We start from the raw sequence: 18,403 nt of genomic DNA, 5'->3' as shown, positions 1-18,403 counted from the left end.
TGTTTTCTCCCGTTTCTTCGGATTTCCTGCTTCTCTGTTCTCTGAACACACTAAGCTCCTTTACAGAGTTGCTGCGCTCTGAACCTTGACTCACATGGGTGTCAACGGCTTGTGGCAGACATGATTGAGCCCTTGCAGTCTGTTACTTCATGAACTTTGGGATGGAAAATTCTGAATAGGAAAGCCTTTTAGATGCTTTTTAGTGTATTTCTATACACCTTTTTTGCTATTATGGCAATACAAAAGATGTAACCCACGATTCCTCTTTGCCAAGCTTCTCGATACACAGGAAACACTGCAAAAACTGTATTGTTCAACTGCTTCAGAAACAAGAGCAGCCACATCCTTTTAACAGAATAACCAGTGGTTTGTGACTTCAGTGGTACACCTGGCTGCTGTGGGGAAGTTGTCGCAGAGGTGTTAACTTCTAAGATGAGGAGGCAAATGTTGCAAAGAACAGTTGCAGTTTTAAGGCATTTAGGTTTTAGACTTTGTAAGGCTTCTTACCAACTAGTCATTCTCTTTTTGAGCCCAACCACAGACAGTGTCTCAATCCCTGACGACTAACTCTAAATACATGACAGTGCAGGTTATATTTCTAAGTGAATAATTTGCTTTGGCTGTGACCGGAATTATATTTATGAAGACAGATTTATTGTTTTAGGGTCTGGGAATTGTAATGGGCGTGCCAGTATGAGTAATAAGCCAAGGAAATTATATACTGTATCTGTTGCTATCTCTGTGTAACACTGCCGACTTCAAACAGCAGGTCATGTTGCAGCCATTGTTGTACAGGTTTAGCAGTTCTCTTATTTCATCGTCTCCTCTTCTGTGTCAAATATTTGATCCTTTTTCTTTCTCTTGGCTTCAGCTGAAATGCTCTTTGGGCAGAAAATCTGTAGACGAGGCCGGCTTGTGTTTGACCACAAATCCACTTGATCCTTCTAGGTTATTATACATGTTTGTATCTATAAAAAGCATTCCTAATGACATAACAAAGTTTTTACCAAACTGAATACTAACCAAAAGCAAGGCTGTTTCATTGAGCATATCATTTGGTACAATAAACCAATACATGGAAAATAAACAGTAATAAAAAAGGGGTGTGAAATGAAAACTGGACTGGGAAAAACTGAATGCAGGTCAAAAAGTCATCCTGGTGAGGGAAATCCTGAACTGTCTGAGCCATGAATAATGCCTTGCTTTCTAACTCTGCCAGACACTCCCTGACACGTTGTACTGCTCAGAGCATTTATCTGCATTTTGTGTTTTCATTTTGTTTTGCTTCATGAATGTTTCCATGAAATGTTACTGTAAGATCCTTAGTCTGAAACAAACCTGCATACTGGAACATCAAGAAAACTTTACGGCATACACTTTGTTCTCAGTAGTATTATGTCCTCCGTGACCTGAGATTATCTTAGCTTTGGTTTGGAGACTAATGTGCAGCTGAGGGATTGAAGAACATGCACAGATCCTGCCCGACTATGATTAATCTCATGATTAATCTCATTACTATGCCTGCCTATAAGGGCAACTGTGGTATTTAAAATGAGTAAAAAAAAAAAAGGGTGTGGAGTACTTTCAAAATCTGTTAAACAGCCTACTTTAGCTTAAAGATTTCCTGCTGTGAACAGCTTTTTGGCCTTACTGATGATTGTGTAAACACACCAAAGCCAAAAAGGTCTTGAGCCATTTAAGGTTAATACTGAGTCATGTGGAGGAATTTATAATTTGTCAGGAGATTTCTGATAAGGAGTTTGCATCTGAACTGCTCAAGCCTAGAACCACTAACTTCTCAGAAGTGCCTCATGTGAGCGCCATGTGACGTTTGCCTTTTTGCCTTTTACATCATTCTCATCATTTCCACTGAAAGTATTACACAAAACAGTCTCTGTGCACTTGCAAGGTTCATGTGGTTTTCCTTGTGACATAATTCGTCTGACTCACTGAGCTGCATACTTGGTAACAACACTAGAACGGTGAACCGCTGTAAACATTAGTAAAGTAAATAAAGCTGCTTTCTCAGCTTCCTGTCGTAGATTTCCAGTGTTTGTGGTCCTTTATTCTAAAAATCTTCAGTAAGAGGATGACAAAAACACTGTCAACACTGTGGATTATGAGTGTCTGTCTGCAGGACTGTTGTCCACATGTAAATGTTAAAGTACAAAGTTTGAATGTGGTGTTAGACATTTAATGTAATTGGACATTGTTTCCTATTCTTCTTTTCAGACATTTTAACTTGCGGATGAAGAGGGATTCAAAGCTGTTTTCTCACGATCTTGTCATTGAGGTGTCAGGGGAGGAGAACCCGATTGATACATCACATATTTATAGTGGAGAGCTGTATGGTAAGTCATGAGTCGCGTGTGTGTGTCTTTTAAAGGTAGTGTATCTGATTCATTTGTAGCATTGTTATTTTTCAATTCAAAGCCTCTTTGTATTACCTTTTGGGTGACTTCTCAATTGAAACGTTGTTAAATGTGCAGAGTAAACAACAAATCACAAGCCAAATCTCACTGGACTTATTTTTAGCTTTTTTTCCAGTTCTTCCTGCTGCTCTTATTTCCCTCCCTTCCTGGACATCTTCCTGCTGCCTGTTTCCAGTAGAGTTCAAATGAACAAGAGGAAAAACAAGGGTGTTTGTTTTTTAGTGATTGGTCTGCATCAAACAAACAGATGGGGTGGAGAGGTGTATACTCCTTGAATATTTTCTGAGCTGATAAGAAGTCAGCTTCTTTAAATCACTAAGTAACATTTTAAAGTTATTCATGATGCATAACTAATCCACACATGTAACAAAGCAGGAAAAGCACAGCGTGAATAAAGTTGTTTTCACAACAACTTTATTGTTGTGCTCTGTAGTTACCTTTTTTGGCACTGTTGTGCAGTTCATTTATGCATGGCAGCTGCACTGCACATTCCTCATATTGATCGCCGTCTCTCTCTCTCTCCTCTTCTCGCTTGTGTTTTCAGGTTTTCATGTGTTTTTTTTTTGTTTGTTTGTTTTTTTAACAGTTTTGGTTCGAGTGGTTGTTTATTTGTCCAATTTGGCATGTTAGTCTTTTTTTAATTTACTTGCGACTTTAGGCTACACAAACAAATGACTTGTCTTCATCTGCTGACCCTCTTGCTCTTATATGTTTCAGGAGAAAAGGGCACACTGACACATGGCTCTTTGGTTGATGGGCGATTTGAGGGCTTCATTAAAACCCAACAAGGAACATACTATGTTGAACCCTCAGAAAGATACCTACAGGACAGGAGTATGCCCTTCCACTCTGTCATTTATCACGAAGATGACATCAGTAAGTAGGCACTATATTTACATTTGTGTTCTGATGTTTAGTATAGTGAAAAATACATAAAGCTTGTTGGACAAGTGGTATTATTTTACAAAGTCTGAAACATTTCTTTATAGAAAAGCTTTCTTTTTATACCCCTGGCAAATGTCATTAACTTGGTGAAGAAGTGTTAAATACACAAAGGAAAATTCTGTTATATTTTTTAAATAACAAAGTGAAATTTGATTTTTTTTTTTTTTATTCAGTTGCAACAGAAGTTGTTGAATCAGCGTGCCAGACAAACGCTTGGGGCCTTAGACCTTATCTTCCTCCTTAATCTTAGCTGGGAAATTGCATAAATGAGCCCATTTTTGTAGCACACCAGCTGTTTCGAAATGTGAGACTGTCTCGCCTGCTGATAATACATTTAAATAATTGACATTTGATCAGAATATGTGTAGCTGTGATTGATATCTATGCTGTCCAAATAACATTGTTATTATACATTGAGACTAAATGGGACTTGAAAGTCATATTTAATAGTTTAGTTTATGAGCTTAAAACTGAGTGAAGGACAGAGTAGTAGTAGTAGTAGTAGTAGTAGTAGTAATAGGATATTGTTCAGCATCCTGAGTCATGGACAGGGTGTTCGGTATCTATTGAAAACTGGATCGGAGAATGTAAATGGCTTACATCCACTGCTTTTGTCAGGCTACAGAGCTATAGAACCAGGACACTGCAAGTTTCTCAGTGTTTTCGATGAAGATGAGCAAATCTGAAATTATTTTGAGGTTGATTTCAACCAAGCTGAAAAAACATTTGCACAGTGCGTGAGTCAAAATGCAATTCAGTAACTTGGGACTTACAAATTTAGTATGAAGGCTCTTTCATATGGGAACAGGCATGCAGTGCGCTAACTGCAAGGTTAAGTTCTGGCCCAAAAGCTCTATGTTGAGTTGGCTGCTACACTCACGGTCTTCGTGTGTACTAAATGACATTCTACATTTCTACTGGTCACACAAATGTATGCAAGTGCTTCCTGCATTTAGCAGCATGGCAGGGAATCTGATATGAACCCTATGCTGGCTTTAGACTAGCACACAAACACACGTCTAAACACATACACTGGTATATACTCTGAATTTGCTGAAGGAAATTTAGGAAATATGGATTTAGAGTCTCAGACTGTGCCTAATGATTTGTTGAATTTATGTTCTAACAGCAGGAGCATGAAATTCTGTCAGTAATGAGATAGAAGAAGCATATTGGAAAAATTAAACCAACAAATGGTACAATATAAAAGTACAGCAAGTGCACTTATTTAAAAAACAAAAAAATAATAGCTGTTATCCCCGTCAGGGCCGTCTCCTCTTAGCGAGAAACCACTCAAGACATTGCAAGAGCCTTCCCTAGAAATCACTGAGCGCCTCAGGTTTGCATTTGAGACATGTGATACAGCTCTGCCATTTTTAAAACAGCAAAGATAGATGGGCAGGCAGACAATAGCATGTGCCACAGGTTAGGTTTACAATCAGTTTCCCAGGGCATTACAGTAGAGCTCAGTATTTATCGTGTGACCCTGGGGCTCTAATTCAAAGCTCACAGCTCCTGTGAATGTCATAGTAAGAGATGAAGTTGCTCCTTGTTGCACTTCTCCCCTGATGTGCCACTTTTCTCCCGCTGAAAACTGTTTGTGGTCTTTGGACCAAAGCTGGAGACCTAGCTTTCCTCATTATTGTTCACCCTGAACATGAAGTTTAGGTCAGTTTGACAAAGAAGTTCATGTTTGCTTTCAGCACGAGTTTGTGGTCAATGGTGAAATTCAGTGGTAAGAGAAGTGCTGGGAACTATGTAAGAAAACTACCCTCAGTGGGATAACTGCCACACTTTAATGAAGTGCTAACTTTATTCTTTATGAGGGTAATCAAAGAAAAGGTTTTGTCACTGTTTCCACAGTGGAATTTATGACTTCTTAAATTTCCTAAGAAACATCAAGTGGAACTGAAATGATTTATGTGGTGCTTTCATTAATTCATCCATCTTCCCTTAGTGTTGCAACTATAATCAACTCTTTTGCCCTTTTAAATTTTCTACTTCCCTACTCATCATTGCTAATCAAGAGTGAAGTAGCACATCAACTTGTGTGGAAGTGTGTTTTTCATTAAAACACTTCTGCTGCACGTAGTCCCTGCTAACATCTGCACTGGGTTGTAAAGATAAAACAAGATGTGCTTTCTGGCTGTGTACCGTGATTTTTGAAACTCAAATATGTATTTATCAGACATATTTTTAAAACTTCTCTGAACAATTTTAAGGTAGTCGGAATGTATCACCCTTGTTTTAAGATAATTAGGTGACATTTTTATGAACCTTGAAGGTCTAATGTGACGAGGAGGCATCTGTCTGCCCAGTTGCCCTTGTTTGTCTGCCCACAATTCATAGGAATTGCTGCTCTTCCTATAGATTTGTACAGAATTTAAGCAAACTTATAAACAGTGATCAGCTAATGGATCTTCACCAAGGCTTTGCTTAAGATGACGGTCATATTTGTCACCTTACAAGGAATTTTTCATTTTCCCAAGAATTCCTGCTGCTTGCACAGTGTCAGTCATGTTTTAGTGAAAGCTGCACACAGTGATCACCCAGTGAGACTTCATCAGGACTGTGCTCAAGCTCAAGGTCACACATGTTGTTTTATGGGCAATAACCTGTGAATTGTGATGGATCTTGTGCTGTCTCATTGACGTTGTGGTTTTCAGATGACTGTGAACTGTACATGGATAGTACCCAGCAGTAAAACTGCTCACAACAAACTGGGGGATTTTTTGTGTGAGGTTTCTGTACAGTTTTTTATTCAGGTATCAGTGAAATGGGTGGAGAAGGCTGATTCTTTTTATTTATTTATTTTCTAAGACTCAGAGGAGCCTTTGCTTCTGATTTGGCCTTTCTCTTAAGCTTTTTACTTCTGTCCAAACTGCAAAAGCCTTTTGATTAGTAGTTGAATGAGACACCATTCACTGTGAGGACAAAGACGACTTTCTTTGAAAAAAATTCAAAAGCACATTGCACACAGTGTATTTGGTCATTTCAGTGAGTTAAAAGAGGAGACGACGGACCTGTTTTCATTTAGGAAACATGTTTCTGAAGTCAGTGTTATTGTTTATGACACCATTATCTGTTATGGTGTCAATAGTAATATGCAGAAACATTGAAATCCAACATTCACAAGGCTTCACTCAGTGTTGAACTCTGGATCTGCTTGTAGTCTTAACGAAGCGTAGTGTATTTTGTTCATATGAAAACAGAGACTTTCAGTCAATTTGTAGATATTGTCAGTGGAGCCCGTGATTGTAAATATGCAAGAATTTCTTTTCCATTGCTGTAACATGATTAGTTTGTTTGAATTTTGTATTGAACTTGAGCAGGCCCTAATTTCCTTACAGTGGTGGTCTATTGGTTTTGCTTAACACCTGGGCAGCACGGTGGAACAGTGGTCAGGCCTCTTGCCTCACAGCAAGACGATCCTGGGTTTGCCTCCCACTTGGCCTTTCTCTGTGAAGTTTGCATGTTCTCCCCGTGTTTGGGTGGCTTGTAGTGACACAAATTGGTTCTCTTCAAGTTTTCTCCATGTGAAAACAAACCAAACCAGGGGGAAAGGCTGCAAGTTTACAAACTCATCAACTGATTCAAAACAGAGTAAACAAACGATTGGTGTGAAAGAGCCCACAGATTACAAAGCAATTTAAAATGAAACCAAATGTTCCTGCAAACTCTGTCAGTCTCTGCTTTATTTTGTGGCTTTTGAGCCAGGTCATAAAATTTGTTTGCCTTGATTTTTTTAATAAATGAGAAAAGAGGCCTAGTTGCACAGATTTTTAACTAGTGGAGTCAGGGCATGCATAATGCCTTTCTCTTCTTGTACTGAATGTTAAAATAAAGCTATAAATGACTGATGAAGATAACTGAATGGATATGGTGAAAGGCACTCAAGAAAATTTTTCTCTCCTTCTGTCTGACAGATTACCCTCATAAGTATGGTTCAGAGGGTGGCTGCGCAGACCACTCTGTGTTTGAGAGGATGAAGAAGTACCAGGCATCAGCAGAAGAGCCAGCCAGAGTAAGTGTCATTAAGAACAAGAGAACAAGAACAGTTGAACAGATAAACACAGGCAGACAAGACTCGTGATATTACATGAGCTTATTTCCACCTTACCTTACACTGTTAGTTAACAGCAAGGTGGAAGTGTTTGACCTTACTTAAAATGGCAGTATAAACTTTTTAGCCCAGGAATTTTTTAGGGGATAAAAATGTTGGATTGTTTTCAAAACCGGAAATGTGCTTATTTCCCCAGACGCCATTGAACTATGCTATCGATAACAAGCATAACGTAATATTTTCTTTCCAGGATGTGACACGTGTGTTGGAAGATGAGGAATCTAAAGATACTCCTGTCATTTTGAGAAAGAAGAGGGCGACTGGTAAAGAAAAAAACACCTGTCAGCTCTACATCCAGACTGACCATTTCTTCTTCAAACGCTACGGCTCAAAAGAGGCTGTGCTTGCTCAGGTATGAGGAAATGCAGTATGTGAAATCTTTGTTTTCTTTTCTTTCTTTTTTTATTTAAAAAAGACTCTTTTGCTTATTTGCTGATTAGCATTAGCTCACACCCCTTCCCTTGTTTTAGCTGCTGCCTCCCAGTGACTTCATGCTGGATTACCAAATCAAAACATTTCTGTGGAGTTGGATTTTTGGGCTAACTTGCTGCTGCTACATCCTGACAGCAGATTTTTATTTCCTAATCCGTAACTTATACTTTTAATAAGTTTAGCTGGACAGAAGTTTGTAATCCTTAATCCATTCATTCTTAATGTTTTAGCTTTTTTCATAGCTGACCACAAAGTCAAACTTGGCATCTAACATTCATAGGCTGAAAACAAATGCCTACGTATGTGGTGTGTTGAATGTAGCATTATTCTAGTAGCAGGGAATTTATTCCTGTAGCAGAGATGAGGAGCTGCAGAGATTTGGTAATCTTATTTTTTATTTTTTAAATTTTAAACCTAATAATTCACTGCTTTTTTTTTCACTGCTGTACCTTTGTTACTGCTAATCTAAAATCTTGCACTCCCTGCAGATCTCCAGCCACGTAAAGGCTATTGACACCATTTACCAGGGCACGGACTTCCAGGGCATACGTAACATCAGCTTCATGGTGAAAAGAGTCAGGGTGAGTTTCATCTTGACATTTAGGGTCTCAAACTTCAGGCCAGCCACCATTTATAGTCCTAAATTACATAAAGTGTTACATTATTATGTTTGTTTACCATTATTTAATATGCTAGAAGTAGTTCATTTGTCATTATTAATAACAACTAAATCAACCTGCTGATATTAAAAGTTGAAGTGATCTGTCTACTTGCCTGGGATCATTCTAAACTAATCTCCTTCATTAGGGTAGTTTTGTTTTCCTACTTTTCCTTTTGATTGTTTAACTCTTTCTCACAGATCAATACCACAACTGAAGAAAAGGACCCCAGCAATCCTTTTCGCTTTGCCAACATCGGAGTGGAGAAGTTTTTGGAGCTCAACTCTGAACAGAACCACGATCAGTACTGCCTGGCCTACGTCTTTACTGACAGGGACTTTGATGATGGTGTGCTTGGCTTGGCGTGGGTTGGGGCTCCCTCAGGTTGGTACCAGACACACACACAGAGCTCTGGTAGTGACTCCCTGTGTTGCTCAGAAGCATTTAAAGTGTTTGGGTGTTTTGTAACACACCTTCACATTACTTCTATAATCATATTTGCTATCATGCCAGTTATCCATACTATACATTATACATTTTTTTTAATTAGTCTGATCATTTTATTTTTTAAGATCACTTTGGTTCAAGAAACCAGATCTCAGTTTTAGTAGTTTGAATAGTGCTACCGCATCAGCCATAAAAAGGCTGACGGGGTATTGCTGTCACCCTGCTTGGCGTGCGGGCAACCAGGCGGGGAGACATGGACACCTAAGTTTGTGAATGCGGTAACTCCAGAATGAAGAGATGTAGGAGTTTCAAACTGATACCATATGTGCATCGACTAAAAATCTTGGAAAAGTTATAATCTCACTGATTTCAGCTGTTAGGTCAGAGGTCAAGTTTTCAGAAAATTTTGTGAAATCAGGAATGAGGGGACATAGGATTTTGAAATTTATACTGTAGGTGCATCTGCTATGAGGCTGATAGGTACCACTGGACACTGCCAGTATTTCTTTTTTTCCTGTGGTGATCAGAGGACCCAGAGTAAATGTTTGTTTATTTTCTGGCAATGCTTTGAGACCACAAGAATCTGCACAGATGGCCATTTGTATTAAGAAATATTCTAATTTCTTTATATTTATGTATGTCAGAAAAACTGTTGTCCTTGAAGTGCAAAGTATGCCAGTAGCCTCTCTTTCCTGTTGGATTTCATGCTGTGGTTTTTCCACAGATTGCTCATATAGACTGGCTTTTCCCTCACATTTGTAATTGATTGTTGTGTTTGGTGCTTCTTTCCTCTCCTTTTGAATTAGCTTGGATACCATTTCAACATGAAGTATACCGCTACAAACCCAGACGATCAATCCTGGCGTATTAGCAAAACTGTAAGCTGAAAGAATTGATTGAATAAAAGACATGGAGAATAGATTGGTTGCAGTGAGCTTTGTGGTGATTGATTGAACAAAGGAAGTCTAAAAAGGCTTTCAGGCCCACTGGTGAAGCACAGCTAATGTGTGAGTTCATGTGACTAGTTGTCATGGGTGGCTTCAGTGCAGGGTTTACACAATTGCACAGGTAAAGAGTGCGATGTGTAGTAAAATGTGCACTCAGTCTCATGGTCACTTTACACAGAATGGACATGTTATTGCTTGAAGTAGTCTCATGTTTCTATGTAGCCGGAAGCGGTCTCCTAAATTCTGGATTTCTGGATATTGGGAATTGCAGCACGACTGGGAGAGTACTTCTTGTTAAGCGTGACACCCAATATATCCAAAACAAATTTTTATTTTAGATAATTTAACAGACGAATAAAGCAAAGAAACTTCAGGGGTTTAGATGTATTCAGGGGTCTTAGACTTACAGACGATTCATCCCGTTTCAGATTATTGTTCTCCCTTTTTAAAACATTTAAAACAAGTTCCTTAATTTATTGGACAACCCTTATAAGACTTTATTGTTTATTGGTTAAACCGGTATACAAATAAAACATTCTCCATCTGTTAATTACTGTAGTTTATGGTTCACTGATTTTAATGAGTCCTTTTCAATTAACTGTGGAGCAGTTGCGCTTGCTGAAACTACCAGCATCTCCATGCCCTGCTACTGTGTGTCTGTATGTATGTGTGTATTTTGTTGTCTATATTGAACCAGAGGGGTGTACAATGGGTTAGTGAGCTAAAAGTAAGGCTTTGTCACCCACACAGGTGGCTAAGTCACTGTTATGTGGTAACTGTTGCTGAACACACAACCTGCTTTTGAGCAGGTTAGATTCACTGTTTTAGTTGCCACGTTTTCACGTAATGTTTTATTTATAGCATGTTTTAACTCGTATTCTTTGCTGGGCAAATAGCTTTCATATGTGCAAGCTGTCAAACCATACCAACATCAGGAATGAAGCCCAGATGTAAAGTAACAGCAGCACAGACTGTTGCATTCATGTGTGTATTCAGTTGGTGATGCAGAAAATATAAAAATGTTGTTTTTGCTTGATTCTAATCTGCTGCTAAGTTGCCTTTGACACTGCTGGAATTGCAGGTGCTAAAACACAGAACGCATACTAAGAATACCTGTTTAAAAGTAAAATTATTTTCACTTTGATCTGTGATTTCCACGTTTCCTTTATTAGGCTATAGGATAATGAAATGTTATATTTAAATATATACACTTTAAAAAATCAGAGCTGTCACATTAAAATTAAACTGCAGCAGTTAGAGCGCATTTGGCTTTAAAATAATTAACTTAAAATGAAATGTTTATTTTATTGCTCCGTGGACTGAATTCCCAGTTTAATTATTTTCTGCAGCATTAATTTTGTGTCTTATTTACAACAGGATTGCCCGGTTTAACAGAACGTTGATAACCACTGTTGAGATACACATTATCTCCAACTGGACTTTTAGGTTTTGTCTAGCAAGCAAATTCAAATAAATCCTGGCTGTGTTTAGATAGATAGATAGATAGATAGATAGATAGATAGATAAAACTTTATTAATCCCTCGGGTGGGTTCCTCTGGGAAATTTGTTTTCCAAAAAGCACAGCACCGACAGAAGTTACAGAGTTAAGAATATTATATATATATATATATATATATATATATATATATATATATATATATATATATATATATATATATATATATATATATACACACATATATATATATACACACATATATATATATACACACATATATAGATAAAATATACAAAGGGGATAAATAGAATAAATAGGAATAAAAATAAAAATACAAGTGAATTGCACATTTCAAGTATGGTTTCACCTGTTTAACCTGTTAATGCATCGCACCCTTTTTTTTTTACCGCAGGAAGCTCCGGTGGAATTTGTGAGACGAGCAGAAAATACTCAGATGGAAGGACAAAATCTCTGAACACTGGTATCATCACAGTGCAGAACTATGGCTCACATGTCCCCCCCAAGGTGTCACACATCACCTTCGCTCATGAGGTCGGACACAACTTTGGCTCACCTGTAAGTACTATTATTTAAATCCTGGCCTTTGCCAGTAGCCTACTTTCTCTTGCCAAGCTGTATTTATTCTGTGGAACTTTCTCAGAGCTCTGCTGTTTCTCTTTTGCTTGCCTACTATTTCACAGCATGACTCTGGTAGCGTATGCACCCCTGGAGAGTCTAAGGAGCAAGGACAAAAGGAGAGAGGGAACTACATTATGTATGCCAGAGCCACATCAGGGGACAGACTCAACAATAACAAGTTCTCAAGCTGCAGCATCGGGAATATAACCGCTGTTCTACAAAAGAAAAGAGATAGCTGTTTTGTCGGTAAATTCTCTTATGTGATAAAATAAATAAAAGGATTTTGTTATCTGTTGCGTGTGTGTGTGTGAGAGAGAGAGAGAGAGAGATGCTCTTTCAGTCTGCTGTTTCTGTGTGTACAGAGTCTGGCCATCCTATCTGTGGTAATGGTCTGGTGGAAGAGGGAGAGCAGTGTGACTGTGGCTACCAAGACCAGTGTAAAGACAGCTGTTGCTTTAGTGCAGATTCAGGGGATGGCGAAAAGTGCAAACTTAGACCCGGCAAAATCTGCAGGTAAGATTTTGTGATGAACTGTTGATTGTGGTATTAGTGAGCACAGAACACAGCTGTGAACAGGGCAGCATTTGTTTGACTTGTGGTTTCATGGTTTTCATTGTTTTTACGCAGTCCCAGCCAAGGCCCATGTTGCACAGCAGAATGTACTTTCAAGACCAATAGTGAGGTGTGCAGACCAGATTCTGAGTGTGCCAATGAGGGCAGGTGTGGTGGAAATACTGCTCTATGTCCTGCCTCACAGCCAAAGGAGAATTTCACCTTTTGTCATAAAGATACACAAGTTTGCATCAATGGGGTATGCTCATATAATCAGCTTCATGTCTTGTTTTCCCGCTTTGTGAGTTTGTATCATAAGTTAAAGGTTTTGTTTTTTGAAATAGGCCTGCACTGGTTCTGTTTGTGCAAAGCACAGTCTGGAGGTATGTAGCTGTGCTAAGGAGGATGGCAAGGATGAGGCAACTGACCTGTGCCATGTGTGCTGCCAGGAGAAAAGTGAGTGTCTGATTGTTCACATGTCAAAATATACACTAAGTATAGTCATTTAAAACTAGAATTATCTGACGTATAGCATAAGTGACTGTTGGTTTTAATGTTTGCTTTTAGTCATGAGAACATCTTTATGATTAAAACATTTTCTTGGTAATACAGATGTCACTTACTTTCTTTCTACCTTCAGCGAATCCCAGCACCTGTAGCAGCACAGGGTCACAGAGATGGGCTCAGTATTTCAGTGGGAAAGTGGTGACGCTGCAGCCTGGCTCACCCTGCAATGACTTCAAGGGATACTGCGATGTGTTCAATAAGTGTCGCCTGGTGGATGCAGACGGGCCTCTTGCAAGGCTAAAGAAAGCCATCTTTAATCCTGATTTCTATAACAGTATTGCAGACTGGATAGTGGTGAGTGTCTCAGTGTGGGAGTGTATATAGTGACAAAGATTTGTCAACATGGTGAAAAACACACATAGCTAATATTTTTAGTGATTCTTGTCTGTGCTTAAATATTCTGTATTACGTTCTGTGTCATTCAGGCCTACTGGTGGGCAGTGCTGTTGATGGGTGTTGCTCTCATCATGCTAATGGTTGGCTTCATCAAGGTCTGCAGTGTCCACACACCCAGTAGCAACCCCAAGCTTCCTCCACGCAAGCATGTATCTGGTACGGTATCTAAACCAGGGCTCTGCAAAAAAAGGAAACTGTGATGACATCTGTGGCCTATTGTGGGTTAAAGAAAAACTAATTTTGGAGCGAGGGAGAGAAGGGAAATTAGATATTAAAAAAGTTTGTTTGTTTACTTTCATTTTGGATATCAAACTCCATACTGGTTCTATTTGTAAGATTTAGTCAATTTCATCACATCAAGGATTCCAGCACATGTCCATGTTAGTGAGCAGATGGGCCGTGACTTCCAGTTCATTCAAATCAGGGTTTTCTTTTCTTCTAACTTTAGCCTATTTGTGACAAATTAATCTTCAGACTTCTAAAATCTCCAGTATTTCCTTTTTTAAGAATCCCATTGCAAAGTACAGTTTATCTTGATTAGGTCATCCACCACAGAGGTTTTTCCCTCTTGTTGTAAAACCTTATAGCATAAATAAAAATTACGCTAGTTTCTTTTCTTTGTAAGGATTTCTCTTTAATCTCAGAGGATGTATATTTTGTTTGTCATACATTTTGTATTTTAACCATTGAATTTTTTATTTAATAATTTTAAACAAAAAAGTATTTTTTAAACAAAAAATGTATATACATCATTGAAAAAAAAAAAATTTTCAATAATGCATATAATACATTTTGCAAGTATACTAACAGTTCATCTGTATGTAACTGAGTTTATATTTACATGTTTTAGTAGGCCATGGCCATGAATGTCATGGCAATTTGAGACTTTTAAGGAGTTTAGAAAAAAAATCCAAAATTGATTCAGTCTCTGTAGGATCAGAAATATACACCCTCCACAACATTTAATTAAATGTCCCTTAGTCAAGTTGCAGCTTGACCAAACTTTGCCAAGAAGACTGGTCACATATCCAGTCAGAATTATGCCAAAAGCATCGGGTTGAGGTGCAACTTGCTAAGGGATATTCCCATGTATGGATCCCTGTATGGATTAGAGAAAATCCCAAACAAATTTAAACTTTTGCATCTAATTCTTGTGTTTTAAATAATTAAAGATGTATGATGCACAGTTATTCCACCCTGGAAAATGAACAGTTCAGAGAAATCAAATCCCTAAATTACCAGGACTTTCATGCTTATGATATGTGTGTGTGTATGTGTGTGTATGGGTATTAACATCTTTGTGGGGACCAAAAATTGGAATTTACTATACTTGTGGGGACCAAGATCCGGTCCCCACGAGGCACGAAAGCATTTTTGAGACTCAAAATGTGGTTTTAGAGTCAGGGTTACAATTGGGTTATGGTTAGGTTTAGGGTTAGGGTTAGGGTTAGGCATTCATTTTTGGTGGTTAGGGTAAGTGGCTAGGGAAAGCATTATGTCAATGAGATGTCCCCACAAGGATATAAATACGCACAAGTGTATGTATGTGTATAAACTTCCACAACTGTGGATAACTGAATGCATATTTAGGTTAAAGAGAAGAGATGGCTGAATAGCAAGGTGCTAAGAAATATTTTGTAGTCCAACATGATTACCTTATCATGTAATAGTCACTTCTACTGTGGGCATTTCTAACAATATAAATGGTAGTAGCATTAATTTGCAGCATTCACTGTATTTCTTTAAGTTAATTGAGATGTCCATTTCCTGTAGACACCCTGAATACCCTGAGAAGGCGGCCCCCAGCATCACAGGGCCAGCGCCAAGCTCAGGGCCAGCACCAAGCTCGGGGCCAGCGCCAGCAGCGTCAGCAGCATCAACAAAGAGAGCAGTATCAAATGGGACTGTTGACACAATGAGGCAAAAGTCCGCTTGTTGCCTTGGTTCTTCTTCGTGCCTACAATCGGAGCACCTTACTCCAAAGAGTTACCTTTACCACTTATTGCAGAATTCTGAGAACTTGCAACTGAAACATTTTTACTGGACAAAACCTGATGTATTTTTGGGTCTAACAAACTCACTCACCTCTGCTCTAAGAGCAAGACTAGCAGTGGTTCACTTAGCTTTTATAGGAAATCCATTTTTCCAAGGATGAACGGGGGAGAAATTCACTGATCTCCGTTATTTAATCTTAATCTTGTTTCTTTTCTTCTTCTTTTTTTAAACCTTTGAATTTTTTTCTTTTTTGTGGAGGAGAGAAAAGCAAATTTATTAGTTTTTCAAAAATTTCTGCTGCCAATCAAAAACAGATCTGAGACTTTATGTTTGAAAAGAACCTGTTTTTCTTTTGCCAATGTGACTTTTTCCCCCCAATACATATAATATTTTTTTTGTAAGGCATACTTCTGTTCCTTCTGTGTGCAAATATATAAATGTTGAGGTAGTTTTGTCTTTTGTTTCACATGAATTTATTTTTCTTTGAATGGAGATCGTTTACTGTTTTAATTCATCTTCTCAGGATCAATAAAATGACAGAATACAAGTGTAAAGACGACTGCTTACAGATGTCTGGGTAGAGTCTCTTCTGGCTCAGGCCTACAGGTCACGTAAGCTGCCATCCAAGGCAGAGGACAGGACTGGAAGAATGTATAAAGGAGCTCGATAAGACCAGTGAGTCATCTGGTGTTCTGAATCTGTGTATTTGTAGTTGTGATATGGTTTGCAGATGTGTTTACAACAAAATACTTGAGGTGGAATTGAATGACGAGAAAATAGCTTTTATTAAACTGATTGTATCACACTTGTATTCTGTAATAACTCTTTTTACCTAACTGGTTGCTTTGACTCTGAACTGTGAAACAACCACTTTGTGCTACATTCAGAAAAGTGAAAGCAAAAACCCGAATGCGTTAAACCAAACAATACAAGTGTACAGAACTGATTAGAGGAGAGAGAAGTCCTGGTTTGACTGTCGTGTCTTTTAACTCTTGTCATCTGTCCATCTTTTCACACATTAGCAGTTGTTAAAGACAAAGTAAAACCACTCAAATGCAGTCAGACCTTTTATACCCAGATAAGGAACGTGTCCGGGTTTATATGTTTTTTGTTTGGTTTTTTGCTCTTAATGCTTTTTAATGCAGTTGAGATTGTTTCTATTGTGCATGGAGTTGGGAAATCTAGCGATTCTAATTGTATTATTGCTTTGTTGCTGCTGTTAACAGATCTTTATCAGAGTGAACAATCACAGCGCATCAGCCATCCACTACTGTTCTGTCCTTCTTTTTGCTACTGATTGGGGATTTTGTTAACCTTTGTTACTCCCTTTGGTTTTGTGTGATTACATTAAATATGTGCCTACTCAGAGCAGTGTGACTGAAGTTGATGTACAAGTGTCAGCAATCGTTACTGAAGACTGAAACGATGTCTGTATGATGCAACTTAGAGCATAGCCTTGCCCGATTGTAGACACTTTATCAGCCAGCATGTGAAGAATCCAATTTTGCACACAGATAAAAACCTTTTTTGGCTTCACTTGAGCAGTATTCAGTAAGTGTAATTTTAGGTTCTCTTCAGATAAATAGATACAAATGCAGAACACACACAAACATGATTTGTAGACTACATAACATATGTTTAGTAGAATAAAAGAGATGCTCTCTCAAATGAGCTCTGTTGAGCGCAGCTGCAATTTAGCATTGTTTTATGTGCAAGGTGCCAGGATGTCTTACAGACCAGATTCTATGCAGAGCTTTGCAGAGTTAACATTTGACCTTCTCAGTGAGAAATGCCTCCAGCGTGTCCTCCTGAGAGGGTACACGGAAAACCAGTTTTAAGAAGAATTGTCCGTGTGCTGCAGCAAAGCTTGTGAACAGGCACAAATGCAATTCTTTTGCTCCCTATTCTTATGTTCTTTGTCTTTGTGGTGCTACTAGTTATGCTTTTTGTTGGTTATGAGATTTTCTGTGGCTTTTTAAAAAAAAAGGTTTTGTCTGTGTGAGAGAGACGCTTTGCTGAAATATTCGTATTTTTTTTTAAAAATTATATATGTATGATGTGGATACTTGGTGTCAAGGGTTAGTACTCTGGGATTTTGTTTGTTGATGTTGATAAACTGTGCAAATGTAAGTGATGGAAACAGAATCCATAATGTTATAGATTCATTACTACTGTCTGATTTAATGCATTGTCTTTTATACTGTGCCTTCAAATAGTGTGGTTCCCCCCCCCCCCCCCCCCCTTCTTTTGTTCTGATTCTTATCCTGCTTAATTTGAATATTTTACTACATTTGCAAAGGTGGAAATGTATAATTTCTTTTAAATTACTTGAACTGCATTAATAAAGTTGAATTTACCATATTGCTTCCCTCTTTGTTCAGTGTTAAAAGGTAGCGCCGTGGATTTCTGATACTTTAAAAAAGAAACGTTTTACAATTGAATTTAATGTTATTATGTTATTCAACCCACAATGGTTCAAAGTGATGATTGGTAAGAGGATTCAAGTGTCGCACCTGATTTAGAAGAACAAGATTCAACTGCATTCGAGTTTTCAGCTGTAACAGCCTGCCCTCTGCAGTCATCACCTGGTAATTACTTGCCTTTCTTAATCTCTTAATGAGATTTTAAGACTGATTTTTTTTTCTCAAGCAACTATGATACAAATTCAAATAATAGATGCAAAATAGGCGTTAATAGACGGTTTAATAAACATCAATTTTCAGTTAGAATTTAGATTAGTTCCCGTTTCAGGCTTTAAAGGGTTTAGCACTTTAACTTACAGTTCAACCTGTCAGTTGTGTTTTCATTC

General features: G+C 38.2%; 1 protein-coding gene across 2 annotated transcripts in view; it reads left to right on the top strand.

Annotated features, from left to right (window-relative positions):
* The window catches only part of adam10a (ADAM metallopeptidase domain 10a), a 28,084-nt gene extending 11,122 nt beyond the window's left edge, over nucleotides 1-16,962 (top strand). For both annotated transcript variants that reach the window (XM_006780093.3, XM_035904365.2), the window contains exons 3-16: nucleotides 2,233-2,351; nucleotides 3,150-3,308; nucleotides 7,304-7,401; nucleotides 7,691-7,852; nucleotides 8,421-8,513; nucleotides 8,792-8,975; nucleotides 11,858-12,021; nucleotides 12,147-12,330; nucleotides 12,447-12,597; nucleotides 12,712-12,895; nucleotides 12,981-13,092; nucleotides 13,277-13,497; nucleotides 13,629-13,755; nucleotides 15,373-16,962. In XM_006780093.3, coding sequence (XP_006780156.2) covers nucleotides 2,233-2,351; nucleotides 3,150-3,308; nucleotides 7,304-7,401; nucleotides 7,691-7,852; nucleotides 8,421-8,513; nucleotides 8,792-8,975; nucleotides 11,858-12,021; nucleotides 12,147-12,330; nucleotides 12,447-12,597; nucleotides 12,712-12,895; nucleotides 12,981-13,092; nucleotides 13,277-13,497; nucleotides 13,629-13,755; nucleotides 15,373-15,518 — 2,104 coding nt within the window. In that variant the 3' untranslated portion in view covers nucleotides 15,519-16,962. The remainder of the gene's footprint in view (nucleotides 1-2,232; nucleotides 2,352-3,149; nucleotides 3,309-7,303; nucleotides 7,402-7,690; nucleotides 7,853-8,420; nucleotides 8,514-8,791; nucleotides 8,976-11,857; nucleotides 12,022-12,146; nucleotides 12,331-12,446; nucleotides 12,598-12,711; nucleotides 12,896-12,980; nucleotides 13,093-13,276; nucleotides 13,498-13,628; nucleotides 13,756-15,372) is intronic.
* Nucleotides 16,963-18,403: the final 1,441 nt, after the last annotated feature.

The sequence above is a fragment of the Neolamprologus brichardi genome, chromosome 1 (genome assembly GCF_056152115.1).
Source record: "Neolamprologus brichardi isolate AB-2024 chromosome 1, ASM5615211v1, whole genome shotgun sequence".
Classification (NCBI taxonomy): domain Eukaryota; kingdom Metazoa; phylum Chordata; class Actinopteri; order Cichliformes; family Cichlidae; genus Neolamprologus; species Neolamprologus brichardi.
This window is presented reverse-complemented; position numbering and strand designations above follow the sequence as displayed.